General features: G+C 41.2%; 6 protein-coding genes across 7 annotated transcripts; 5 read left to right on the top strand and 1 right to left on the bottom strand.

Annotated features, from left to right (window-relative positions):
• The first annotated feature begins 426 nt into the window (after positions 1-426).
• Positions 427-2,535, top strand: Nsun5 (Nop2/Sun-like domain containing protein 5). The gene is made up of 4 exons (XM_018018994.2): positions 427-599; positions 675-924; positions 1,430-1,927; positions 1,988-2,535. Exons 1-4 carry the CDS (start codon positions 477-479, stop codon positions 2,416-2,418), a joined length of 1,302 nt encoding a protein of 433 aa, XP_017874483.1. The 5' UTR covers positions 427-476; the 3' UTR covers positions 2,419-2,535.
• On the top strand, positions 921-1,396 carry LOC108621585 (uncharacterized). The gene has a single exon (XM_018018997.2). It carries the CDS (start codon positions 976-978, stop codon positions 1,351-1,353), a length of 378 nt encoding a protein of 125 aa, XP_017874486.1. The 5' UTR covers positions 921-975; the 3' UTR covers positions 1,354-1,396.
• Positions 2,444-5,032, bottom strand: nanos (RNA-binding protein nanos). The gene is made up of 4 exons (XM_018018995.2): positions 4,665-5,032; positions 4,212-4,593; positions 3,627-4,060; positions 2,444-3,557 (listed from the first exon to the last, which is right to left on the bottom strand). The coding sequence occupies exons 1-4, from the start codon at positions 4,704-4,706 to the stop codon at positions 3,294-3,296; spliced, it is 1,122 nt and encodes a 373-aa protein (XP_017874484.1). The 5' UTR covers positions 4,707-5,032; the 3' UTR covers positions 2,444-3,293.
• LOC108621580 (mitochondrial import inner membrane translocase subunit TIM44) lies at positions 2,707-7,714 on the top strand. 2 transcript variants are annotated; one of them, XM_018018992.2, is made up of 4 exons: positions 2,707-3,015; positions 5,607-5,687; positions 5,761-6,298; positions 6,352-7,714. In XM_018018992.2, the coding sequence occupies exons 1-4, from the start codon at positions 2,941-2,943 to the stop codon at positions 7,014-7,016; spliced, it is 1,359 nt and encodes a 452-aa protein (XP_017874481.1). In that variant the 5' UTR covers positions 2,707-2,940; the 3' UTR covers positions 7,017-7,714. The 2 variants fall into 2 exon arrangements, with proteins under 2 accessions (XP_017874481.1, XP_017874482.1); XM_018018993.2 differs by lacking the exon at positions 2,707-3,015 and adding an exon at positions 5,121-5,463.
• A 405-nt stretch (positions 7,715-8,119) lies between these two features.
• LOC108609157 (uncharacterized) lies at positions 8,120-12,484 on the top strand. Its single transcript, XM_018000871.2, has 4 exons — positions 8,120-8,437; positions 9,580-9,683; positions 11,584-11,891; positions 11,957-12,484. Exons 1-4 carry the CDS (start codon positions 8,371-8,373, stop codon positions 12,096-12,098), a joined length of 621 nt encoding a protein of 206 aa, XP_017856360.1. The 5' UTR covers positions 8,120-8,370; the 3' UTR covers positions 12,099-12,484.
• Positions 12,485-12,848: 364 nt separating this feature from the next.
• Ppcs (phosphopantothenoylcysteine synthetase) lies at positions 12,849-24,754 on the top strand. The gene is made up of 7 exons (XM_089462663.1): positions 12,849-13,009; positions 13,803-14,008; positions 14,124-14,567; positions 18,228-18,413; positions 18,512-18,649; positions 18,721-18,979; positions 20,506-24,754. Exons 2-6 carry the CDS (start codon positions 13,883-13,885, stop codon positions 18,766-18,768), a joined length of 942 nt encoding a protein of 313 aa, XP_089318789.1. The 5' UTR covers positions 12,849-13,009; positions 13,803-13,882; the 3' UTR covers positions 18,769-18,979; positions 20,506-24,754.
• The last annotated feature ends 717 nt before the right edge of the window (positions 24,755-25,471 follow it).

Here is a 25,471-nt window from a genome sequence, read left to right as displayed (position 1 = left end):
TTTTTTTACATTTAATAGACGTTTAACATGGTTCGTTAAAATATTTGAACCGAAATGCACAGAAAATATGCTTACAGGTAAATCTATCGAAATGCTTATCATATTGTTGCTTATCGGAACTTGGTCTGACAACTGTTATTGCACTGTTAAATAAATAAATAAATAATAAATAAATAATAAATAATGAAACAATAAAATAAAACTTGTGTATTAAAAAAGAATCAATGTTAAGAGACTGCTTGATTTATATATATAAAAAAAAACTAAACGGTAAATATATTTTTATGTAAATGCTTCAAAATATAGAAAAAGTTCGAAACTATTTGTTATCTAATCGAAGAGCGCGCGCTGTTAATAATAGCAGAATCTTTAAAAATGAACTAAATGAACCACTGGTTAGTTCTATAGTTCAGTTTTATCTGTTGCTCATGCGAACTTATTCTTGTAGTTCGATACAATTATACACGTGATACATCATGAGCCAATTCACACATTCAATAAAAGTGCCCACCCAATATAAAGCAACAGCCAAGATATTAAAGGCTGCCATTGAGAAACAAAAATCTATAAAATCGTTGATATTTGAAGAAAAGCATGCGGTTAGTAGTGTGAAATTTGGTTCGATTGACAGGCGCTTTGCTAATGAGACCAACTGAATCTTTTCATATTAACAGCGCGTCCGAAGCCTGCAAGCTGTGCTAAAACATTACAGCGACAACAGAGGAGCCATTGACAACGCCATCGAGGAGACGGGACTGCTGAAAGAAAATCCAAACTTGGACTCGTCACTGGCCAAGGTGCTAGTTACTGAACTCATATTCGGACGCGGACAATTAAACGGAGAAAGCAAACCAGTGCAAACAGTGCGCGCGTACAAGGAGAAATTGCAACAGGCAATTAGCGGCTCAGAGCAGCAGAAGAAAGGCAGGTGCTCAAATATAGACGTAGCTGTAGACCACACAGTATTAATTGGCAATGGGCAAAAAGTCGAAAAAGCAATCAGCGCTTGCCGTTGCCCCAGTGAGTTCAGCTGTGCAACCAGAAAAGTCGGAAGTTGAGCCTAACCCCGAGCCTGAGCAACAATATGTGGACAAGAGCTTAGAGGTGTTTCTCTGGCTAATGGCATACAGCGTGCTTATGTTTACATTGCCTTTCCTTGGCTTCTATGGGGTGCGCAGCTGGCTGGAGGAATCCTTTCCCGAACTGAGCACATTTCAAGTGAATTGCTATTCTGTGCTGACGGCCGTGCTGGTGGTCAATACAATAGTAGCTATGTATGTATTGAAGGCTGTCCGTGAAAAGGATCCACCTGCTTTGGCAATTGAGGATGACGACAATAAGAAGGAACAATAGTTTAGTTTAAGCTCAGGCGTAATAAAAGACAGTTTTTGTAACACTTTTCCATGCTTTTCTTTACTTAAACACACAGAGCCCAATCCACGATATGTACGCATCAATACGAATCTGCTCAGTGTCGCCGATGCCCTGGACTACTTGTATGGTGAGGAGTGGCGACGCAAGCAGCTGAACCCAGACGCCACATATGCTGACTTTTTGGCAGCCATACGGGCATTGGAGGAGGACGAGTTCCTGATGGATATGCATGTGGAGGGAGTGCTGATATTCCATCACAAGTGGAGCCATTACTGGGCCTCCCATGAATTCGTCCACGCCAAAAAGTTCATATTGCAGAACAAGGCCACCTGCCTAGCTGCCGAACTGCTAGCCCCTCCAGTTGGATCAACCGTGCTAGACTTGTGCGCAGCTCCGGGCATGAAAACTCTACATATTTGCAATGTGATGCACAACAAAGGGCGGATCTATGCCGTGGAGCAGTCCAAAGAGCGGTACAAGGCCTTGTGCGACATTACGAACGAGGCGGGCTGCCAGATAGTCACGCCCATACTGGGAGATGCTCTAACTATGGGTCAGTAGAAAACTACGAACGATTCACATTCCTTAGCTAACTCATCTTCTCCGACCTTAGATGCCACGAAATGTCCAGACGTCGAGTATATTTTGGTGGATCCCAGTTGTTCCGGTAATGGAATGCAAAGCCGCATCAGCGTCTGTGATGAGCAAAAAGACGACAAACGTCTATACAAACTGGCTGGGCTACAAATCAAGATTTTATCGCACGCCATGAGCGCGTTTCCAAATGTCAAGCGTATTCTCTACTGCACTTGCTCCCTTTGGAAGGAGGAGAACGAGCAGGTTGTTCAGCGCTGCCTCCAGCTAAATCCCTCATTCAAGCTGCTCAGTTGCAAGAAGGCGCTACGAAATAAATGGCAGAACGTGGGCGACAAGGAGTACGTTCAAATTGGCAAGAACTGTTTGTATTGCCTGCCTGACTACGATCTGACCGATGGCATCTTCTTGGCCATGTTCGAGAAACGTCCGGATGCTGACAACGAGTAGATCAGCTAGAGGAAAACGCATATAGTATAATTAAGTACTTTATTTGGCTCTTTTTGCAGTTAATTTCAACTTCAATTTACATAAACTTTTATTAAACTTAATAGAACATTTTGAACATTCTTTGCATTTTTTTATAAAAAAAAGAAAAATAAAATAAAATATACTTTTGTATAACATTTATCATGATTTATAAGTTTTAAAGATCGCCTCATATTAATAAATATATAAAATGGATATATACTGGTAATGAGCGTTGATACATTAAAAAAAAAAAAGAATATATATGAAACATATAATAAAAATTGTTGTTAATCAATTTTTTGATGTCAAAATTTAAAAACTTGTACTCTGAAAAGTCTGCCATCGAAAATATTCATTGCTCTTTTCTTTAGCATTCAAATTAAACTCTATCACGATTGGCAGTTCGAAATTCAAAGTCTTCAATCCAAAAATAATAGATTAAGATATATCAGACCATATTGCAGATTATCTGATCGCTAAGTGTCGTTAGCGTTAATAAAAATGCTGGCACAAATCAATAAGCCAGTGTTTAGACATTTTTATCGGCCGCTACGATTCTACAAAAGTTACGATATCGTAAGTAATTTTATAGTTATTGAATTTTATGAAACAAATATGTTTGAAGTTTGAGCGTGTGTTTTGTTAATGATAACACACTAATCTGACCGAAGTGTTAAAAAAAAAAAAATATAATAAAATCGAACGCGCCAGGCGCATTAAATTATCGCTGCTCATCTTTGAGCATTTCAATGTGGATCACGTATACATATATAATAATATAATCGATATATATATAGAGCTATATATATAGATTATGTACACGTATGAAAAAACTACCAGAGCTTCTCCCACAATTAAACCTTCATTTGCTGCTTGTAGTAATTGCTTTTGGCAAGTCGAAACGACTCGGCCTTAATGGCATCCTCCATTGTGACAATGGGTTTCTTAGGACAGTACTTGATGGTGTGCGCCGAGTCGCCGGATGCCCCACAAATGGGGCATACATAGGTGCGCAGCTTGGGGCACAGCACTCGTCCGTAGGAGTCACGCACCGAATGGCTGTTGACCACAGCTTCCGGTTCATTGTTGTTTTCACAGAAAACACAGTGCCTGGGCACCTGTAGCATGGAAGAAAATACAAAATGATCAGGAACTACGCCGACTATCAAAGATAGCCTTCTACTTACCAATTCCTTGGTCTTGCCATTATTATAGCGCTTATGTAGTTTGTTAGTACTCGCCACGTTCACATTGCTGATATTGCGTACTTGATCCGGGGGCATTGGCTGTCCAACGTTGACGTTCTTTTGAGTGCCCATAGAAACTCCTGTAGTGGTTGCCAAGTTCGGCACGTAGGACATGCTGCGCCACACGTTGTTCAGATGCTCGCGGTAATTGTTGAAATTAAGCCAATGGGCAGCAGCTAGTGTGGGCGGCACAAAGGATACCGCAGCCGTCGCCGAAGCCGTCGAGTTACCAGCTGGATATTGTCGTGGCAGAGGCGACGACTGCGGTGTGACTGCATTTTGATTGTTGTACTGAAAGCAATTAAGCTCATCGCTCACGTATCCATTGGATGCAAACTCCTGCATTGCATCTTGGGTAGATGTACTGTTGTTATCTGGGAAGAGGCATAACATTAATTTGCGCCATTTTTTACTGTCAGCAAACTTCAACATGAATGTCCCGTTGTTGCCGTTAAAAAGTACTTTCTTTCGATGACTGTGACTGTACCGTTGCCTCCCATCTATACCTATCCTACTCGCACTCACCTGTATTGCAGGCCGTTAGCAGAGCAAACATTTTTAATGAATGTGCTATCTCATCCTTTTGCTGGTGATTCGCAGCGGCCGCAGACGCAGCCAAAGCTAACTGATGTTTCGCCAAAGCCAGCTGCTGCTGCTGCTGTTGCAGCAGCAAGTGATATTGGTACTGGCGTTGCAAGAACAGTGTGCTGGCTGCAGAGACGTTCATATTTACTTGGTTGCTGTCCGTCAGCAGGGGAAACTGAGTCGAGGACATCGTAGGTTCCGGTGTCAATGGGGTCGTAGGTGGACTCAGAGTTGCCGATGAAACAGGTGGCGAGACGTTCTGCGACGCCGTGTCCAAGTACATATTAAGACCGCCAATACCATGGAAGGGTGCCATATTGTCCTATCGAAGAAATACAATTAAATTATTTTCAGATCAAAAGCAATCTACGGCTTGCAATGGCGTCCACTTACCATCGGTATACTGCTTTCCAGGCTGTTGCCGCTGCGAAACATGATAAATGCCTAAAACAATGTCTATTGGAATGTAGACAAGTACAAAGTGCCGTTATTGCGCTTTTCGTTTTGCACCAATTCTTTCTCACATAAAATTAAGCTAAATTGTTTCTTTTATTATTATTTCTTGGTTGAAGTATGTTTATGCGCTACTTCTTTAATATTTAATTATGATTTAACTTAACTTCACGAATTAAACTGGCACAAAATTATAATAAATTACTCAAAATTAAAAGATCAGCAAGTGGCGCCAACTACAAAAGCAAATATATGAGTGAGAGTACGCTTCAATTCCTGGAAGTCTTCGGCTAAGCTCGGCGAAATAACGGTTTGAATCGGCGCAATACGCTCAGAGCGTTGCCACATAGTGTCAGAAATGGTAGGCGAAAAGGGAATTGACAAAATACTAAAACAGAGCAACCAAGATATACACATCAATTCATTATTTAATATATCGGTAGTTGTGGCGACAATAACCCGCCATAATTCAATAATTACGATTGCTGCACATACACCCACCATCGTCCCATTGAATCCAACAATTCACACTCCGCTAGCGACCACATACGCTCCACAGCACTGTACTCGTCATTAGCCAACACTGCACGCTCCAAACAGCTGACACTCAGATTCTTATACGTGCGTGTTTCACGGTCCGAATTACATAAATTCGTTGCGATTGACGTGAGTTGCCCAAGCATTCCTTGCATAGCAAAAGTCCGGAAAACTCCACGCAGCAGCAATACCTGTCACAATGGTAGGTTCATACATTATAGTTAGTATATTGCCGTCAACAGCAGGACAGCACTATACATGTGACCGTTTAGAGGTTAAATTTGGTTCGGTTGTAGCCCCCCCGTCATCCTATCACTAATTTATAAACCCGCTCTTTCATTGCAGTACAAATTGGCTGCCTTAGCGCGCGAGCGCGCATGTTTCATTACGTATCAATTAGCTAGCTACAACCTGCAACAACAACCGGTGAGTATCCAACAGTTTAGCTTTTTAGCTAGAGTCAAGATCTGATGTAGCCTATTGTTCGCCCGACTTATAGCAACGGCTCTATAGCTCACCTGGACGCCGGCCCGGATTCTTTTCGCAATTCATTGATAATGTGCGGAGTGAAATGGACAAGAACAAAGAGATGAAGGATAGTATAAAAAAGTTTCGCGAGGAGGCGCAAAAATTGGAACAGTCAGATGCGTTAAAATCGGCGCGGCAGAAATTCAACATGGTTGAATCCGAGGCGCAAAAGTCTTCCAACATATTGAAAGAGCAATTGGGTGCCATCAAGGAAAAGGTCGGCGATGTTCTTGACGATGCCTCCAAATCGGACTTGGCCAAGAAAGTTTCCGAGGAGCTCTCCAAAACGGCGAAGGGTGTCACCGATACTATTACGGATACCAGCGGAAAATTGGGACAGTCTGGCGCCTTCCAAGCCATTTCCGATACAACGAAATTAATCAAAAAGGAAATGAATGAGACGAGCATAGAAAACCGCGTCTATTGCTCGCCCGTGAAGTTGCGAAAACGAGTTCAAGTAGATCTGTCCGATAGCTCGCGGGTTGTAGAGGCTAATACGGAAGCATTAGGTAAGGCAATTAACTGAATTTGTTTTGAAATTTAATAATGATTTACTTTGTAGGCTTGGAGCTTCACAAGGACTCGAAGTTCTACCAGTCGTGGGAGAATTTTAAGAACAATAATACGTATGTAAATAAAGTACTTGATTGGAAAGTAAAGTACGACGAATCGGAGAATCCTGTCATTCGAGCCTCCCGTCTGCTCACCGACAAGGTATCCGACGTGATGGGCGGTCTGTTTTCAAAAACCGAGCTGTCTGAGACGATGACCGAACTAGTCAAAATCGATCCGAACTTTGATCAGAAGCAGTTTTTGCATGATTGCGAAAAGGACATTATTCCCAATGTTTTGGAGGCCATTGTGCGAGGGGATCTGGAAATTCTAAAGGACTGGTGCTTCGAGAGCACGTACAACATAATTGCAACGCCCATAACACAAGCGAAAAAGGCCGGCCTATATTTGGACTCCAAGATCCTCGACATTGAAAACATTGAGCTGGCCATGGGCAAAGTCATGGAGCAAGGACCCGTGCTGATAATCACGTTCCAGGCGCAACAGATCATGTGCGTGAGAGATCAGAAGGGCCAGGTGGTCGAAGGGAACCCGGAAAAGGTAATGCGCGTGCATTACGTGTGGGTGCTGTGCCGTGACAGAAACGAGCTCAATCCCAAGGCCGCTTGGCGACTGATGGAGCTGTCGGCCAACAGTCAGGAGCAATTTGTTTAAACGTGCTGCACACAATTTACCACTAAGCAGTTTAAGTTTCTCATCATCCCAGACACTAGACAGACAAACGACAGACACTTCTACTTTAACGTAGCAGTTGGTTTTCATTTTCTTCATGTGTGCAAAAGTTTCGCTCTTATACTTCTACTACTTCGAAGATTATTTTGCCAACTGCTGGTCGCGTGCTTCTGCCCAGCCAAGCCGGGGCTGCTGGTCGGTTTCCTAGCTTATCTGTGATGCAGTAGATTGCTGGCTTGGCTATGCACCTGGCACGCGGCTCTGACGGATTACGGTCATCGTCGGCCACACTACACCCTGACCGCCCATTCATGGCGCTATATATGTTGTATATTTTATCCTATCTTGTAAGCTGTATATTGAACCGTGAGCTTGGGTGCTCAGAGTGCGGCGTGGCCGGCGGCGCTCGGAGGCCGCAAGTGATTGGCCCAAATTTAAATGTTGAAGCTGAAAGTGCAAGCAATTTGTAATTCTTAAGTTAAATTGTTGAGTATAGGAGATTTGTTATACTTTTAAGGCCAGCCTATGCGAACATCTTAGGCATAGAGATAAATTCACTGTACCGAATAGCTGAAACTAAAGAGCCACATTCATCAATTAACACTTATTATTTGTAAAATCATTGCTACACGTTTTAAAAGTCTAGCATATTTAATAATAAATACAAAAGTCTTTGAAATACACTCAATTGTATTGTTTTTGATATTTTAATTATAATATGGGTTCTCAAAATGTTTAAAATGAAATGTAGGTACGAAATGTACCATTAATATATCAACATTAATGTTGATTCTGAAAATACAGAAATGTTAAAGTTAAGTTCGAAAACAGCTTAGCTATAATAAATATAAAAAAAACAAGTAATTTTGTATAATAAATTAAAACAAGTATACTTATAATAATAAAGAAAAAGTACCAGTAAATTGCAACGGATGTGGCAACGCTTTTGAACTGGTTTTTTTAAACGAAAGAAGTACTCTTTGTCGTACGCTTTATTCATTTAACTTGAACTTGACGTACGCTCTCTCTCTCTCACTGTTTCTCTGTCTTTCGTTCTCAAAAGCTTCTTTAATGCAGACCAACGAAATGCGCTTATTCAGTCTTCAAACGAAACTCATCGTGAGCGCACGCGCAGGAGCTTTCCGGGCTTAGAGTTCGTGAATGATCGAACAGTGTTTTATGTTTAAATAATTGGAAGCTAAATATCCCAAAGCTTACTCACCTAGCTAATAATCAGCTGACGCACCTGACTGAATATTATTTAATTTACGAGCGAGTGATAAGCGAATTAATTAACGATTGATAAAAAAAAAGTTTTCAAACAAGTCAAACGAAAATGCGTGTCAGCAACGGTTTTACATTCTGCAGTCTCTTGCTTTTGGCGCTTCTGACGACGGGTTTCTGTAAGTACATAAACACACAAGCACACACATATATGTATATATGTATGTACATACATCAAGGCATAGACAGATAGCCAAGGCACACTTAAAATATCCACACAGCGTCGCAATATTTATTTTGCCACTCTTATATTTTCTGGAAACTAGTTTCCAATGCAGCTGGAAGGCTGGCCAGAGGCAGATACTCCCGATCTTACCCTTTGCCTTCCACGTTAACATTAACGGGTATCTGATGCGGGTCCAGCTTGCAAGCCCAGTTTACAGCGCATAAATATGGCTTTTTATTATGCCAATTTAGTCGGTGGCCAAGAGCCCAGAGCACTTAATATCAAGGTCGCACTTATAAAACTCATATATTTAGAGATGTTATGTTATGTGTAACTGCGTGCCTCGGCTTCCTTATAAAGTTGCCCTTCTATTAACCTGATAAGATAATGTTCGCGATTCTGATGACATGCACTGCCTATGATAAGCCATTGATTCATGCGTAATGTATTTTTATTGTTTTACCATGCCATTTTCTTACAGTTACTATTCCTCATTAGCAACTAAACAGTATTTATTCAAGGCCCACAAATGGACATATTGGGGGCAACCTTTATTTGAATTATTCGCAAACCTTAATTTCTCCACGCGTTTTCGGGGCGATTTATGCGCGTCTTATGCGTTTCGCATGCCAAACAGACTTGAGAAACAAACGCGACTTTATTATTATGAATGTGTTTATTTGCTTGTGTCATCTAATATACAAAAGTATATAGAAGCATATGTATATATGTTTGAATGTGTCTGGCACATATGGACTGGTTTCGTTATTAAGCTTGCCGGCTGAGTTTGTCGGCTCTGCTTATTTCTTTGTTTGCCCAAAAGCATCTCCATTAAAAAAAGGCCAGTATCTTCTGAGAAGTCGGAGCTCAGAATATGTTTCTAGGCAAGATAAATATTTAGATTGGCCCAATAAAAATACATATGTAGGTGCGAATTGTTTTAGAGTCGCACAAGTTGTGCAAATATTTATAAGCTGTCTGTGGAAGAGATGCCTTCCAAGGAAAATGCCATGACCAAGTATTTTTTTTTTATTTTTATTTTTTTATGTATATTTATAAATCTTGATCTTTTCTGCTTAATTGCGTTTCTTACAGCTCATGCCAAACCCTTGGAAGAACCGAAGAAAACTGACACCGAGCTAAGTGATTCGAATGGGCAGGCAGCCAAAAATAAAACAGCTGTCAGCGCTGGCGAGGAGGTAAGCTAATCCTTAACGAGACCCCGAGTAACTGGGACACAAAAATCACACAAAAGACCGGCCTCAAGTGAGGTGCCTGAATGCCTGACTGACTAACTGACTAACTGTCAGTCTGGCTGGTTGACAGAGCGGCAGACACAGCTGTAATGTAATGTGATATGATGGCTATGCAGCTCGGCCGGTTTATTATTAAAACAGAACCGGAAATTTACGCTTTAAAGACATATTTTATTTATTTTCACTTTGATTAAATGCGAAAACCGCAATAAAGACACGCGCGCGCCGCTTGCCTTATAAGGCTCAAACGCACGTTACGACCATTTGCATGAAATTAAAAAAGAGAAAAAGAAAAACAAAGCTGAAGAAGTCTCCGATGAGGGTTTTTAGCGTCTTAGTCACGAAATTCCGTAAAAAATTGAGTTATAATTGAACGAGACAATGTGGATACCCCAACTGCTTCCACCTGATCAGCGAGCTTCGTCGTCATGGCTATGACTCAGCCTAAGCTCAAAGCCAACAGCCCAGAGCCCAGTTCGAATCGCTTTAAAGCCGCATTCTAGGTAATTTCTGTGACGTCTAAATGCCGCATTCTTGGCTAAACAAACTAAAGTTTGAGGCTACTCGCATATGATTTCACCTGTTCAAATAGCGGATCACTTTCCACCCATAAAATAGTCTATAATTTTTATTGCAACTTATGATAATATTTTGTTATGGCTGTCGCTACTGAATAATTGAAGCGCGTCTGTAGAGAAACATGATCTGGAAAACAGAATAATGACAAGTCACGTAGCAGCATTTGTTGTCGAGAACCAACAAGTCGACTTTATTCAATTACACCGAGACCTGACCAGACCAGACCAGACCTGATCTGTTCGCTTTAACTTACAACCTCTGGGTCAGTCGAAGGCCTAGAGAATAGAATATGTTATACAATCCGAATGCGAAATTGCAACATGCAACGTGTTCCTAATAACAGCAATCATCTATTTGCTTAAGTTCAAGAGTTGACGATACTTGGAAAGGAAAAATTGCAATTATATATGATGCATATTTGAAATGTTTTAGTTCAAGGCTTACATACACTTGGAAAGGAAAATTTCAATTATATATAGTTAATATTTGAAATGTCAAGCTCTTTCACTTCCGTACCAACATATTATTAATCAGAGTACATAATTGGAATATTTATTTAATCTCAAAGGTTTGATATAAAATACTTTTTATGCAATTAAGCTAATAAAATACAAAGCTCTTTAATAGAGTAAACATTAAATAAATAAGTTACTAAGTCACGCCATTGGGCGTGACTAATCTGGAACATTTATACCTGGTACTACAAATAAAGTGAAATTAAAGCCTCAGGTCTTTTTGGAATTTTAACCGCTTAATCGCGAATATCAACCCTCCGGATGTGAATGAGTCACCATTGATATTACCCGCATATATGTATGTGTAAACCTTTTAACTGATTTGGGGCATAAACAGGAAATATCGATGTTTGAATATATTTAACTGCTTTTGTACCCAAAATCAAAGAAGAGTATTATAAATCCACTTACACCGTGTACAATATTCTCTATTCTTACTAGCGTTGAATAACACTCAATTCATATTGGATCTTGTAATGAGCTGCGCGAATGCTGAATTAATTAATTCAATTTAAAAACAATTAGTTGCCAAGATTGTGACGCTAAGTTGTGAAAACTGATCGAGCATAAATTATATGGCATGCAAGCCATTGAAAATGTTGAAATTGAAATTTACTCACGTGCCAACATCGACCCACATGCAGACGGACAGACAGACAGACATGTGTACGCCCAAATTAATATGCCTTGCTTCGTTATAAAAGGGTATCTAACGGTTCTATTATTTTTTTTTTTTTTTGTATTTATAGCTAAAAACTGCAACGAATTTGGCGCTTGCTGGCAACTATAAATACGACGTGGAAATACTTGAGTCTGGCGACAACGAGGATGAGGATCGGGAGAGCAGCGAGGAGCTGGAGGAGCGTTTCAAGGGCCACGGCATATTTGACACGGACACCGATACTTTCATAGCTGAAAATATTGAGATGACGCCCGTGAATGTGGAGTCGAGTGCCATTAGCGAGAGCCACATGCTGCTAAGCATTGTATTGGTCGTCGTGGCTTTGGTCTCGGTGTGTCTATACGCCGGACTCGTTATATGGAGATCGCACCTGGAGTACGTAGCACAAGTCTCTTAATATTGTATTTGTACGATTCTCTAATCTATGATCTCTTCTCCAGGCAACGCTATGGCATGCGCGAGAGACTCGTTAATCGAGATGTGGACGAGGAGGGCGTTGACGACCCAGACTTTCATGTAACATATCCTCACACACTGAGCCCCTACGCGCCAACGACGACGACAGCTACGACGAGATCGTAGTCTGGTGTGGATAATTGTGTAGGATGAGATTCATTAGCGCTTAATTATATTTTAAATTGCACTTGATAGCGTCGCCTGCATTCACACACCTGTGCGTGTGTGAGTGAGAGGTGAACGAGTATTTCGTGTGAATTATTAATTAACTAACACATACATAATCGCGCATTAAATAACAATACTAAAGTTCATCTTAGAATATGAGGGTCGCTGAACTGTAAAAAGTTTTCACCCGCAGTTGGACATGCCAATTAGTTTTAAGCTTCTGTGATATTGTTCTAGAGACTCTTTTTATATTAACATCATGCTCAGAGTCAGAAACTTAAGTATTTTGTAAAAAAAAAAAACATAAATTTTAAAAAGGTGCATTAAACGAAATCAAAATCAAATTTATCTAAGAGATTATTTTTGAAATTACCGAAATACATAATTAAACTTGCTCTCTTGCGTGTACAGACTCAGTTTTGCGTAGATGAGCGCGTCACCTGTTAAATAATAACATAACTGTAGGATTACAGGGCGTATACTGCATGCAAAGTTATTGGCAGATTGTGTGGAAAAATATACACATAGAAATATATTTATACGGCGATTGTTTAGTTATTTTCAAATACATAGTAAGTTCACAAACTTGTATAAAAAATTATAATGTATCGCAAATAACTTTGAATGGAAAATTCCTGTTAACATATGTGCTCCTCTTTTGCCGCAGCTACTCCACAGCTAACAGACTCATGCAACAGCTGTTTTTCTTAGCAATTTGCACTTTGAACTTGTGCTTCTTCCGTCAAAGTGTGTCAAACTTGAATACGCGTGTTTCGATCTATATATCTGCACTGGTGGTGTTTGCCCTAAATTGCCATTCAATACTCTCTGCTTGACTCAACATAAGGTGCGCGCTCTTAAGCTATAAAGTAGGTAGAATGCTGCAACTGTAATACTAGCCGGCAACAGGGGCAACATTTTGCCACAGTATGAAAGTGTTCTAAGGCAACTCGTATTCTCATCGGTATGACTGTTAATTGGCAGCTCTGTTCGATGTCTGCTTCTTCACTCGCACAGCTGACAATGAACTGTAGCGTGTTATTGCTCTTCTATCGCACTTGCTTCGAACATTTGTCCCCCAGAATGCACAAGTCCTCGCGAAACCGAAGCAGCCACGAGAGCAGCTGGACCCCTCTCGTATATTTACTTAGATTATGCTGCCGTTCGAATACGAACGCGATTGCGAATGCGAATGCGCACTCTAGTCGAACAGTTTCATTGATAAGAAAGCAAGTGAAAGTCTCTCGGCAGAGACACGAGAACGTCCGCCAGTACACAATTGTCCGTCGCTGTCGCTGCAGGCAGAGCATTGCGCAGAGCAGCGTGAAGTGTGTGCAGTGTGAAGATTGTATCTGAATAGTGCGAAAGCTCTGACGCGCTATCCGTGTAGCTGTAGACGCGGCTTGCAGCACACGTTGTGCTGTAATTAATTTAGTTGCGTGGCTTAATTTTGTTGCCGCTGTTGTCGCTTTGATTGTTCAAGTTGCCGTTCGCTTTTTAGCAGTGTATGCCTGTGTGTGTGTCCGTGTGTTTATCCCTGCAGCTGCGCGTGCATGTGTGTGTGTATGCGTGGGCGCTTTTGTATCAATTAACGGTATAAGCAAGGCATCGTTTTCGACGCTATTGTTTTTGTGCTTCCTTGCGTGCTTCCTTCACCCGCAGCTCGAGCCCGTGTCCGTGCCCGTGCCAAAGGCAGTATTTAGACAACATTATCAGCAGGCAAACGACAGGAAAACAGCATCATGACGCACTGGGAGGACTTCTACAATACACATCTGCCACCCGCAGACTTCGAGGATAATCGTTCGCTGCTCAAGGAGTTCTGCGAGCGACACAATAAGCTCCAGAACCGCATTGTGCTCGTCACGGTAAGCACTCGCTAATCCCAGCCCTCTGCCTGACGACAGCTCCAATCCCCATTAAGCCCCTGTTAATCAACTGACCAGCCCCACTTCTAACCCGCAATCCATATCTTTCGCACAGTCGGGCGGCACCACTGTCCCCCTGGAGCACAATACGGTGCGCTTCGTAGATAACTTCAGCGCAGGCACGCGTGGTTCGGCGAGTGCCGAGTACTTCCTGGATCATGATTATGCCGTTATCTTTATGCATCGCCACAAATCCCTGGAGCCCTTCACGCGCCACTTTACCGGGCAACAGTTCTTCGACATGCTCGACATAGCGGACAACAGCCAGAGCTCCACGATTGCCATTAAGCCGGACTCGGTGGATGTGTTTGCGCCCGTACTGGCGAAATACAAGATTGCGCGCGAGACCCAAATGATTCTCTACGTCAACTTCACCAGCGTCGTCGACTACATGTGGCTGCTGCGCGCCGCCTGCGAGTGCCTGGCTGCGTTCGAGGAGCGCGCCGTGTTATATTTGGCCGCTGCCGTATCAGATTTCTACATACCCGAGGACATGATGGTGAGTCGAACCGATGGCACGGTTGGTCATATGGGAAATCTTGTAATTGATTGCACTCGTCATTCAATGACTGGCGTCGCCATTGCCCATCGCCAGTTGCCTGTAAATTGCTTTTTATCGATTCGCCATGTTGATTGTGGGCTCTGGGCTTGACATATTTTCTCTGCACATATTTGACGTCAGCCCCAGTAGGAGCAGCAGCTGTAGCAGGAGTAGTGAGGCTCGGGAACAAGGGAGAACAGCTGTAAGGGATAGAAGAAGGAGCAGCAGAGGCAGTAGTAACAAGACTCGGGAGCAGTCGGCAGCAGCTGTAGTGGGAGTAAAGAAAGTGTCAACTATATTAGAAGTGACTGAAGGAGCAGCATCTGTAGTAGTAGTAATAAGGCTCTGGAGCAGTTGACAGCAGCTGATGTGGGAGTACCAGCATGAGTAGCAGTAGCAAAGCTCGGAAGCAGTGACAGCCACTATAAGGAATAGGAGGAGGAGCAACAGAGGCTGTAGTAACAAGGCTCGGGAGTAGTCGTCAGCAGCTGTAGTGGGAGTAGGAGAGCGAGCAGCAGTAGCAATACTCGGGAGCAGTCAACAGCAGCTTAAAGTCAACTATTGCTCCCGACAAGCTGTTCCCTTGCCTCAGCATCAGATGCCTGTCAACGGCAGAGACTTACATAGTCTGCTCCCACACCGACAGCCAGATACATGGCTGTCTATCCTATCTATTGGCGTCCTTGCAGCAGCCTTTCTACTGTCATCGTGTCTTTAATTTGATTTGCATAATTTTGCTTGTTATGTGACCATGTGGCCATGTGGCATGTTGCATGTAACCACTTCCCATCCACTGCCCAGTCAGTCTTCATTTTCATTTCACTGTTACACTGATTTACATGTTCATGCAGCTTTCGTTTGCATCCTTTGCCTGACATAGTCTACCTGTCTCTTTTACCTGCATCCACCACAATCGTTCTGCCTGTCCACCTGTCTCCTCCATTTGCTGCTCTTCCTCCCCCCTCCCCCTTCGCGGCCTGTCAGCTGACTCTGTAGCGCTCACATATTCAGGTGCTCAACGGCAAAAGGTTTTCAAGTACATGCATCAAACGCTCATTGCTGGAGGCGTTCGCCGTCGCGCCGCTAGCTGCTTGCAATTTTCACCTACTCTACGCAAACATACAGACAGTGAAATATAGTATATACATACATATATATACATATGTAGATGTGTGGTGATGCAAGTGTTGGGGCAGGTAAACGGAAAGTTTTCCACTTGTCGCCCACCTTTCGTTCGTTCAGCCTCTCAGCTCCTCCGTGCTGGCATTTGCAACGCTCTATTTCCGTTTAGCTCGTGCATTTCCGCTCGGCCTCATGCTTGAGGCGCTCCCCGCCGTGTCAGTGCGTGGTTGTTGCTCTGGTGGTTGCTGGGGCGTTAGCCACAAATCGTTCGCTTGATTGAATTGTTGAATGTGCTCGGCAAACCCTTCGCCTGGCTCCTCCCAGCCCCATGATGAATATAGCCCGATGATGTGTGTACATTGAAATTTATGCGCATATCTTAGGCTAAGCTCTACCCTGGCATTCTAGCGAAGGTCCTTGCTGCCTGACGGCTGATTTGTCAACAGAAATGCGCATAGTTTGCATAATACCCGAGTGCATCCACACAGGATTGCCTGTGCCACAACCACAAGCTCATCCAAACGGGGCTTAAATATCGCTTGGATACATGTGCGCTAAGTGGAAAACAGAAACGCCGGCTTTCACCTGAGAATTCCTTAAAATGTTTACAGTTCAGTTAGCACTTGCACGAGCGTTTTACAGCCACTTGCTTTTCCAGGCTCAAGGACAGCATTTAATTTCGCTAAGGCAAAAGGCCTTCCACCTTAAAGTAAATTTATGCAAATGTGGCAAACAAGTTGATGTTTCGTAAGGATGTTGTGGGGGCAAACACCGTTGCTTAAGTAAATTCTAATAAGCCAAAAACAACACGAAGAAATTATAAATGTAAACTACACGAACAGAATGAAGCCAAGACAAAGTAAGCAAAGAGTGAGAGTAAGAGCGAGCGAGAGAGGGAGATGGATGGCATTAACACTGGGAGCAAACAGAAAAGGCAACGTGCTCAAATCCTCAAATCAAATCAAAAGATTTTACAAGAGCACGCATGAACGCACATAAAGAGACAGCGACTTATACAGTTATTCTGAGACACTATTACTCACTAATACACACACGCACACGGACAGTCAGCGATTTGGTGGGTACAATGACACAGCCTCAAAGCACAATGAGTGCGAGCGAGAGAGCAAGCGAATCTGCAAGGGAAAGGGAATATGAATAAGTAACCAAATTCAATGTCAACAGCTGTTGGCAGTTCTTAAAAGCAAGCACAACAAGTAAGAGCCGTCTAGCTCGAGTCAGCGCGACAATGGGAAACCCTGTAAATTGTTGTTTCTTCAAGTATTTTGCTTAGAATAGCAAAATTGAATAGAGTAAACTCTTTAATGTCTTTGTTCAAATTAGAATGTGATACTTGAAACGGAGCTATCGGATTGTATGGGATACATGTATGTGTGTGTATACATATATACAAATGAGTTTTGAGGTCTTTGCGCTTAGTTTCACAGAGAAAGTTTATTTAGTTCATAGTGCGAATTGATTTCGTCATTTACATCATAACTAGATAAGCTTTCTATAATGTCAAACTAGTTCGGTTGGGCGACACTATCGTAGAGTATAATGTTTTACATTCTTTTCCCCTTCTAGCAGTACATAAATTTGCACAAAATTGAACTACCCCATCTACTCTCCGAGCATAGAGCATAAAAACTTATTGCCTCAAGCAGCTTAAAGTTCGAATTAGCAGAAGAGTCGACTGCGACTGCGACTGCGACGACAACGACAACGACGGCGACGGCGACTGCGACAGCGACGTTGGCGTTGCGCAATTGTCAATGTCGCTTTGGTTCGTCTTCGTTGTCAGGCTTAATGCCTTGCAGCTAGGCTTTTCATTTCGTTCAGCCGCCGCACAATGTCCTGGCTACTTAGCTTCGTCCTTCTAGCTGTCCATCCTGGCTGTCTGAAAACTGCTTTGTGCGCGCACTGAATGAATGAATGAATGGTCAGCAATTGAAAAGGAGCTACCCTATCTGGGCATAGGGTATAATGTTCAACAAGTCGTCGGACATGTGCCAAAGGCAGCGCCCCCCGCAACCGCACCCGCACCCTTAGTCGACGCGTCGTATGTGTGGCATTTAAAGCGTCTTTAAGTCTGCTTTTGCGGCAAATGAGCAGCGCGGCGACTCACTCGTCTCATTAGGACTGAAATATGCTTTCAATTAGTTGTAATACATTTGCCATGTGGCAAGCGCCAAGAGCCAAGTGCCCGCAGCTTATGCGAGGAGGGGCTGGGGGTGTTAACCCTGGCCTTTCACTGTGCCGCGGCGCTGTCTGCGCGCAAGGACACATGAACTAGCTGTCGGTTCGTTAGTCCCCGTGAGTGTATATATATATATATATATATATATATATATATGTGCGTGTGTGTGTGTGTGTGTGTGTATTTGCATGGGCGTGTTGGCACTCCCTTTGGCTGTTTTTGCAATCTCATGGCAACATTCATACGCATCGTTGACTTGTCATTCCATTAATATGCTAAACCGCTCACCGTTGCAGCCCACACACAAAATGCAATCGGGAGATGGCGCACCGACCATATCGCTGCAATTGGTGCCAAAAATGTTGGCGCCGCTCGCCAGTCTGTGGGTGCCACACGCTTTTGTGGTGTCCTTCAAACTGGAAACGGACGAGAACCTATTGATTGTCAAGGCACGCGACAGCCTCAACAAATACAAGCATAAGGTAAGTGCTGTCAATCAGACACGCCAGCAATCCGAGCAGCAATCTCACCACTAATTTTCTCTCTCTCTCCCTCTTCCACTTAACCTTTGTGTCCGTAGTTGGTGATTGCCAACGTCCTTCAGACACGCAAGCACCGCGTTGTCTTTGTAACTCCAACAGATTCCTATGAGCTGCATTTGAGTCGCGAGCAGGCGCTGCAGGGCCTGGAAATAGAGGAGCCCATTGTGGCCGATGTGGTAAGTGTGAACGTGCCTAACAACAACGACAGCAACTGCCGGCTGAACGCGTGTCTTCATTCAATTCGCAGGTGCAGAAACACAGCGACTTCATCAGCAGCGCCCAGCAGCGACAATGACCGTTGTCGATGCGCCGCCGGCAACACCAGCAACAGCAACACCAACAGCACCAACAGCACCAGCAGCAGTACCGCCAGCTGGCAATTGGCGGCGGCAGCAGCAGCAGCAACGATGACACCGCCGAGGCAACGGACTATTGCGTGACCAGTTCGCATTATTGTCGCGTCCTAAATCCTGGCACGCCAACTTTCGGCCGCAAATATTGAGCAGGTTATAGCGCCAAGTCCATTTGCATAGCCCTTACCTTTAAGTTGTAGTTATCTATACTATTTATGGTTAATATCTATCTATTTATGGTCACGCCCTAGTTAGCCCGACCATAATTGATGGAGATGATGGTGGTTAACATGTTTTGTGTTTTGTATGTATGTTTTATTTTTTGTACTTTTGTTGTTCGTGTACATTTGGTTTATTGCTGCCTGTTTGAAAAATGATGTCACCTACATAACGAATTGTCTTTTCCTACGCTCGAATCCCATTTTGTCATTGCTGTCATCAAGCATACGCACCGTGTTTCCAGCACTTTGGCATTAATCTGAGATCATCAATTATCTGTTTTGTTTATGCTTGAAAGGGGGCAGAGCATCGCGTAACTACCCACCCACCCACTCACACAAACACACACACACACCCCCACAGTGTGCACCTACACTTATGCAACGGCTTCATGAAACAGCAATTTGCAGGCTGGCCCTGGCGGCTGTCGTTTGCAGGCATTGCGACAATTGATTTACAAGCCGTGCATAGCAATAACTACAACAACAGCACCAACATAAACAACAACAGCTGTAGCAGGACCTGCCAAATGTCCTTGGCTGTGGAAATTTATAGTGGCGTATACTTAATGCCTTGACGCTTGTCTGGCTCAAGCAGGTCAAGTGGCGTCTAAAGGTCAGTTTCAAATACACTACACAACACACTTAACGCACACACATACACACACACAGCATGAACTTCTGACAGCTGCCAGCGGCAAATTAAAATTTAATTGGGTAAAAAAAAAAAGGAAATGAAAAACAACTGAACAGCCAGCAAGGAAAACTAATTAACGCAGCGCCCGCAAACCGAGGGCCACAACACGGAATACTTGTGTAGCGAGAACAAAGCGGGAACCAACGCAGACAGCGCGGACCGTAGACAGTGGCAGAGTACCGCTTGGTCCTTGGGTTTCGTTTTTTGGGTTCTGGGCTACTCGAGTCTTGTGGCAGCCTTTTTTGCACATGTTTATTGCATGTTCTGTTGCTGGCGCCTTTTATCTACGGCTTTGCCGCCTAATCTACCTGCCTTAACTGTTCCCTGGTTGTGGCGTGTGCGGCCGAGGGTCCAAAGCCGACGCCACTTCCGGCCACATTTTCGGTTTTTGTTTCAGCCCCAAACTAGGCAACAAGAAATTTGCTGTTTTTTTTTTTTTTTATTTGTACCCTGAACCCATTGAAAATGGGAAATCAGGGTATAATGGTTTTGTGAAAAGTGTATAACATGCAGAAGGAATCATCGCAGACCCCATAAAGTATATATATTCTTGATCAGGGCGACGATCTGAGGTGAGGAGGAGGCTGTCCGTCTGTCCATCCGTCGGTCCGTCCGTATGTGTGCGTCGATCTCAGAAGTTACAAGCTATAAGTTTGCATGTAGACTCATGTATGCCATACGCAGTACAAGTTTATCATATTTTTTCGATAACTCATCCGATAACTTTTTTATCGAGAATAATCGAAAAATTATTTTTTTTTCAGCTTAATTTAAACACTTCTAGACTTGGAGACTTCATATTTACTGTGTATACGCATATGATGAATACAAAGATTTTGTAATTAACAGATTTTGGATACAACGCCCCCTTCGCCAGCAATTTCTAATTTCTTATTTCAAGTACTAGAGATTTGTGCTTTGGAATGTACATATGATATATATATATATATATATATATAGCTATATGATCACCCTCTGAAAGTTTCATGAAGATAGTCTTACTACAAGAGAAATTATTCAACTTATAAATTATCATAAATTCCCCCACTGCAGCGCAGCCCAAGCGCAGTCGCTGCTAGCTGCCCAGTCAGCAGAGCGCGTGATTATACGTGTGTGTATGCATGTTTGTATAAAAGAAGTGCAGAATGAGTAGAACATCAGCTTAGAGGGTTCAGGGTATCTGCTAGTCGAGCAGTCTCGACTGGAGCCTGCTTGTTTTCTGTTGCTGTCGACTCGTTTGGCAGCTGTAGCGTAATATTTAACAACCTTTTTTCTTCTCCTTAATGCCTGTGCGTGCATAGGTGTGTGTGTGTGTGTGATGGGCTGTGCTGATGCGTGTGTGTGCTTGAGTGTGAAAATGTACATCAAATTAGATTTTATTGCGTTCACACGTACAGGACGCAGATACACTAACATGAACAGGGAAGGGCAGAATGAAGGGAAGACCCAATTTTTATGCCAGAGGCAAGCGATCCAAATTTATTATTGGCGAGTTCTCTTTGGCCAAAAAACTGTCTCCGGCCTGCCTTCAGTGTTGTCTTGCGATCCGTGACGAATGCCCTTGAAAATTGGGGGAATTTTGTGACACTGAAATATACATGCATATGTATTTATCTAAAGCTCCAGGCCTAACATATTGGACACATATGTTTAGACATAAAAAGAAGCCTACTTTAAGCTTATAGCCGGCTGCCATTTTTCGTATTTGCTGGATTGTTTTTATTGCGTTTACATGGCCGGAGTGAAACACACACACGAGCATGCACACACACACACACACAGACCTATTCACATGTCAAATGGACGCAATTCCTGCAGGCAGTTTTGTGTGCTGCCACGCCCCCTTCACCCTCAAACACTGACCCCAAAGTCTCCTGCTGTTGCGCTGCCTCCGAGTATCGATTGCGCATTTAAAATACGTATAAACATAAAAATTCAGCTCACAAGCTGAATGACGTACAATGAAATATGTATACGAGGTTTGTGCAGGTAATTAGCCAAGAGTGGGGAAAGTGTGCTGATTAGGCAGCTTAGAGACTATGCTGGAGTCGCAACTATGGCGAGCGAGCGTCGTACTCATTTAAAGTTAAAGAGTTTATGTGTAAATTATGTAAAGAACTTTTCATATCCGTTTTTATGACTGAATTCCCATTTCGATATTGAAAATTTGAGAGCATTGTAATCTGTTTGTATGTGAGTAGTGATTTTTTAGAAAGAGTATCGAAAGTCCTACTAATAAATTGATGTAAAACGAGTATACTTAAGGCATCTAATTTAAACTTTCTAAGTATATAAATACAGATATATAGAACAACTTCTGTCCTAACACTTAAATAGATAAGATATGTTTTGAAGAAACTATTACGAATTGTTTTCAAAAACACGTTAGGAAAGAAAACTCAAAATGATTCGCATCGTCTAAATTCAAATTGTCAGAACAGAAACAGGTTAAAAAGAAGAAGAAGAAAGAAGATTATAACCAACAGAAACAAAAAACGAACCAATTCTTCAATGTTTTAATATTCTGAGCAATCGGACCAAAAAATACAAATCAAATAAAAACGAAATAGAGTTTGAAGTATACATATATCAGAAAATATTTTACATTAAATTGATAAATAAATATATATATACAGCATAAAGAAAATAAATATATATACTATATACACGTGTGGATTAACATTATAGATAAGTATTTATTAAATAAATCTAACTGTAAACATATATAACTCTATATATATTCTATACAAATTGCAAATTTATATCTAATTGTTATTCAACTAAAAATGTGGAATCGAAATTGGAAGAAACCCCTTTGCAGCAATCTATTTATTGTTGAAAGCTCTAAACAAAAAGAAATATTTAAATATTATTAACTTTCCAAACTAATCGTAATAACATGAAATCCAACTAAATCTAAAACTAAAAAAAAATAAAAAATGCAAAACTGTTGTAAATTTTGTTTGGTTACGGAAATTGATTGATATATGAACACTAAATGTATTTCTATGTATGTATGTCTATGAGTCAACATGTGTATAAACTGAATATTCAAAAAAAAATATATGTATGTATATATATAAATAAAAATAAATCAATTTATATATATGTATATGTATTTATTATGATAATAAATAAAGCTGACGGAACAAATAGCTTTAAATGTTTAAAATTAAATATTTTTGTGTTTTATTTCAATGGGAATTATTGTGAAAGTTTATTTTGATGTAATATACTATATTTATATCGACATACATATATTACAGTTTATCATAAAGCATATTAAACGGGGAATCACTCGTTCTTATATGCAATATGCAATATGCAATATTGAATTTTCTTAAACCAAGAAGAAGTCGACCGCGAAATATCACGGATTTGTTTTATGGCAAAATAGTCTTAAAACGATTTTCTTTCAACAACAAAATATTCAATATAGAAATGGGAAACAAACATTAAATTATATAAGAAAAAATTGGATAGTATACTAAGTATGCAACTCAATTATAACGATTTCTAAAGGACTCAGCTTTATGGCAGTAATAAATGTGTTTTTAATTTATAAATATATTTTTCAAAGAAAAAGTATGCACATATAAAAATCAAGATCTATAAGACATACTCTTGTTTATTTAAAAAGTCCTTCAAGCGGCTCATTTATTTTGCACTCAATATACATATGTACTTATTGCTCTTAAATATAAGGCATCATTAAAGTATATGTAATTACATATGTAATTTAATGGGCTGTCCGGCAGAGCTCTCAGTCTCATTTCGCCAGTTGAGCAGAGAAAAGGTCGAGCAGAGCGATTATACGAATCATAAATAAGTGCAGTTCTTATCGCTGTTAAAATGCGCTCACATACAGATTTTCCACTTAAGTTATTAATACATATTTTCGTTGGAATCACTCTCTTCCGCGATCACGTTAATTGTGATAAGCAGACTGATAACTTGCACCATATTTACGATTTTGACTGTAGCTTTCTGGACTACATCAATAATTCCGGCCTAAACTGCAGCTTCACCCGGCCAATTGAGAGCAGTTCCAATACCAACTATCATCTGCAGCATCTCTCAGTTAACAAGCTCTGCCAGCGTCCCGAGCTCTCTTCCAATCGCATAGAGTGCAACTTTCGATCCGAGGACTTTAATAAGTTCAAAAATCAGTACAACTTCACACTTCACATAGAGGACGAGACGGGCAGTCGAACAGAGAACATCTCTATCAATAGAGGGGAGTGCATGGTGCTGGAAGCACCCGGCACAGAAGTAGTCGAACTCAATAAAACCTCGAATTCAATATGCCTGCAATGGGCGAATAAGAGATTCGACAACCACAACTACGGCATCGCCTGGGAGTATCAGCTGAAGCCGCACGTCACAGTGGAATGGCAGGATCCTCAGTATGCCAGACTCAAGGAAACCTTTTGCCTTAACGGCTTGCCTGATGCCAATCAGGAGTACGAGCTGCGCATGCGACGTCGCATTAATACTGTCCACGCCCACTGGAGCGATTACTTCACATATCATTTTCGAACAGAGCTCAAAGCCAGCCGTTCTTCAGAGTCAGCAAAACTCTCTCCAATAATCAATTTACTCTCGATTATTGTCAGCATCAATTTGATTGTATAACTAAAATAACATACTGATTAGCATGTAAATATGTTCATATTAATTTATATTTAAAACGAAATTAATTTTACTTTGTGAGCAATAAGCTGAAAGGCTTAAGCAACGTCAGCGTTACATTCTCCATTTTTATTATTACTTATTCATTTTTACGCAAGTCTTCAAGTCTGAAAGCTATAATCCTTTTATACATACATATATAATAATACAATGTATACAATTTTGATAACTGAAACATATCAGCAAAAGATTTTGACAGGTTCATTCCTTTTTTTAATGCATCTATGTATTTTTTTTTTACCAAAGTTTGCTTTTCTATTGATTTACAAAATACTTTTTAAAATTTAGGAATTACATATAAATATATGTTATATCTATACATTGCTTCTGCATACACTAGTATATTAGTATCGATCTTTCACACCTCTTCAACAGCACATCATATAAGCTATCAATATAAGATACCCCTTAGCTAATCGCTATCTATCAATAAATATTTTTATAATGAGTTGGTAGCACTTGGGATATGCTAATCTAAAAAATACAATTCCATAGTAGGAAGTTTTGTTTCTTTATCTTTATTCATATATGTTTAAACATATAGACGGTGTCATTCGACATAATCTCTAAATTACTGCCCTATAATAAGCTTTCAAAGCTTTCAAAGTCAGTTCGCAAATTATTTGCCTTTGACAAGTTCAAGAACAGAATTAACTGACCTCATATGTTCTTTGTGTGTTCTTTGTCCGATAAAGGCTTTCTGCTATCGCTATTTCGCTTGATAAGATTATTATTTGTTGCTACTTGAAAGGCTTTGAGTGCAAAAACACTTTAATTCTATTAAAAGTATTTTTGACTTAGTGCTTACGAGCTATGAAGAAGACTGAGCATCTGATTATTTTGTTGTCTAAAGCTAAGAGTGATAAGGAAAGCTTTTTCATATTAACAAACAATTTCCAATCAACTTACATATATATGTAATGCGGTATGTACCGGAAACAAGAAAATTTAATGAAGTTTAGTAACGATGAAAGGTAACCGATATATCATCAAATCTGTTGAATTACCCATGGGATAAATTAATTATCCATGTCTATT

This window comes from Drosophila arizonae, chromosome 2, assembly GCF_054131065.1.
Source record: "Drosophila arizonae isolate 15081-1271.41 chromosome 2, UAZ_ARI_1.0, whole genome shotgun sequence".
Classification (NCBI taxonomy): Eukaryota; Metazoa; Arthropoda; class Insecta; order Diptera; family Drosophilidae; genus Drosophila; species Drosophila arizonae.
The sequence above is the reverse complement of the archived record's forward strand: the minus strand, read 5'-3'. Positions and strand labels throughout refer to the sequence as shown.

Coding starts and splice junctions, on each gene's coding strand:
- Nsun5 (XM_018018994.2), top strand. CDS start 477: ATGAGCCAATTCACACATTCAATAAAAGTGCCCACCCAATATAAAGCA. Junction 925..1,429: donor CTCAGAGCAGCAGAAGAAAG/GCAGGTGCTCAA, acceptor TTAAACACACAG/AGCCCAATCCACGATATGTA. Junction 1,928..1,987: donor GGGAGATGCTCTAACTATGG/GTCAGTAGAAAA, acceptor CTCCGACCTTAG/ATGCCACGAAATGTCCAGAC.
- LOC108621585 (XM_018018997.2), top strand. CDS start 976: ATGGGCAAAAAGTCGAAAAAGCAATCAGCGCTTGCCGTTGCCCCAGTG.
- LOC108621580 (XM_018018992.2), top strand. CDS start 2,941: ATGCTGGCACAAATCAATAAGCCAGTGTTTAGACATTTTTATCGGCCG. Junction 5,688..5,760: donor ACAACCTGCAACAACAACCG/GTGAGTATCCAA, acceptor CCCGACTTATAG/CAACGGCTCTATAGCTCACC. Junction 6,299..6,351: donor GGCTAATACGGAAGCATTAG/GTAAGGCAATTA, acceptor TTTACTTTGTAG/GCTTGGAGCTTCACAAGGAC.
- nanos (XM_018018995.2), bottom strand. CDS start 4,706: ATGTTTCGCAGCGGCAACAGCCTGGAAAGCAGTATACCGATG. Junction 4,061..4,211: donor GCTAACGGCCTGCAATACAG/GTGAGTGCGAGT, acceptor GCCTCTTCCCAG/ATAACAACAGTACATCTACC. Junction 3,558..3,626: donor ATGGCAAGACCAAGGAATTG/GTAAGTAGAAGG, acceptor TCCATGCTACAG/GTGCCCAGGCACTGTGTTTT.
- LOC108609157 (XM_018000871.2), top strand. CDS start 8,371: ATGCGTGTCAGCAACGGTTTTACATTCTGCAGTCTCTTGCTTTTGGCG. Junction 8,438..9,579: donor GCTTCTGACGACGGGTTTCT/GTAAGTACATAA, acceptor CGTTTCTTACAG/CTCATGCCAAACCCTTGGAA. Junction 11,892..11,956: donor ATATGGAGATCGCACCTGGA/GTACGTAGCACA, acceptor TCTCTTCTCCAG/GCAACGCTATGGCATGCGCG.
- Ppcs (XM_089462663.1), top strand. CDS start 13,883: ATGACGCACTGGGAGGACTTCTACAATACACATCTGCCACCCGCAGAC. Junction 14,568..18,227: donor ACATACCCGAGGACATGATG/GTGAGTCGAACC, acceptor TCACCGTTGCAG/CCCACACACAAAATGCAATC. Junction 18,414..18,511: donor TCAACAAATACAAGCATAAG/GTAAGTGCTGTC, acceptor TTGTGTCCGTAG/TTGGTGATTGCCAACGTCCT.